The 680-nt window shown below is 61.8% G+C and overlaps 1 protein-coding gene across 3 annotated transcripts in view; it reads right to left on the bottom strand.

Annotated features, from left to right (window-relative positions):
* Nucleotides 1-486: 486 nt before the first annotated feature.
* Nucleotides 487-680, bottom strand: part of RAI1 (retinoic acid induced 1) — a 149,360-nt gene continuing 149,166 nt past the window's right edge. For all 3 annotated transcript variants that reach the window (XM_019512659.1, XM_019512660.1, XM_019512658.1), the window contains one exon: nt 487-574. In XM_019512659.1, the coding sequence (XP_019368204.1) occupies nt 560-574 (15 nt within the window). In that variant the 3' untranslated portion in view covers nt 487-559. The remainder of the gene's footprint in view (nt 575-680) is intronic.

The following is a 680-nucleotide window of genomic DNA, read 5'->3' as shown; positions in this document are numbered from 1 at the left end:
GGTGTGAGCGATCAATGTCACTTACAGGTCCTACAGGAGCGGCAGAGTAAAAAACCTGGAGCTGGATTGCTTTGCCCACCTGGACTGGCTTGGGTTAGCGTCCAGAGGAGAGAAAGCAGGACAGCCTGGAGCCGGGGTCGTGTGCCCACCAGGCACGGCTCGGCAGACAGCTCCCGGGAGGCGGAGGAGAGCCTGGCGCTGGATTTCCGTGCCCGTCTGGAAGGGCTCTGGGCAGAGTTTCTTGAAGAAGGTGAAGAAAAGCCTGGGCCTGGATCTCTTGTGCCCATCTGGAACGGCTCTGAGTGGAATGACGGGGCAGAAGGGAAGGAGGAGGACCCGGCGCTGGATCCCCGGGGCCCCACTAGGCTGTACGGCGGTGCCCCGTCCTCCCAGGGGAGCGCTGTCGCAGGGGATAGATGGATGGATGGGTGCAGCTGGGTCCCTTCGCCCCTTCCTCTTTGATTTGTGTTTGCCTTTTCCTTTGGACTCTTCTCCCTCGCAGCCATGGCTGAGACGCGAGACAAGCACCTGGGTGGGCGACCGCTTCCCAGCTGGCGGATTATAAGGGATGCCTCTGCAAAGCAAGCGGAGCGGGTTAACGAAGCGGTGTCGAAGGGGTTAACCCCCTGCTTTTGGGGACCCCCCCCCCCAGCCTCAGCCCCTTTCTCCAAAGAGGGGGA

This window comes from Gavialis gangeticus, unplaced genomic scaffold, assembly GCF_001723915.1.
Source record: "Gavialis gangeticus isolate Ggan-Ray unplaced genomic scaffold, GavGan_comp1, whole genome shotgun sequence".
In the NCBI taxonomy this organism is placed as follows: Eukaryota; Metazoa; Chordata; order Crocodylia; family Gavialidae; genus Gavialis; species Gavialis gangeticus.
Note: the sequence above shows the minus strand (reverse complement) of the source record. Positions and strands in the feature narration are given on the sequence as shown.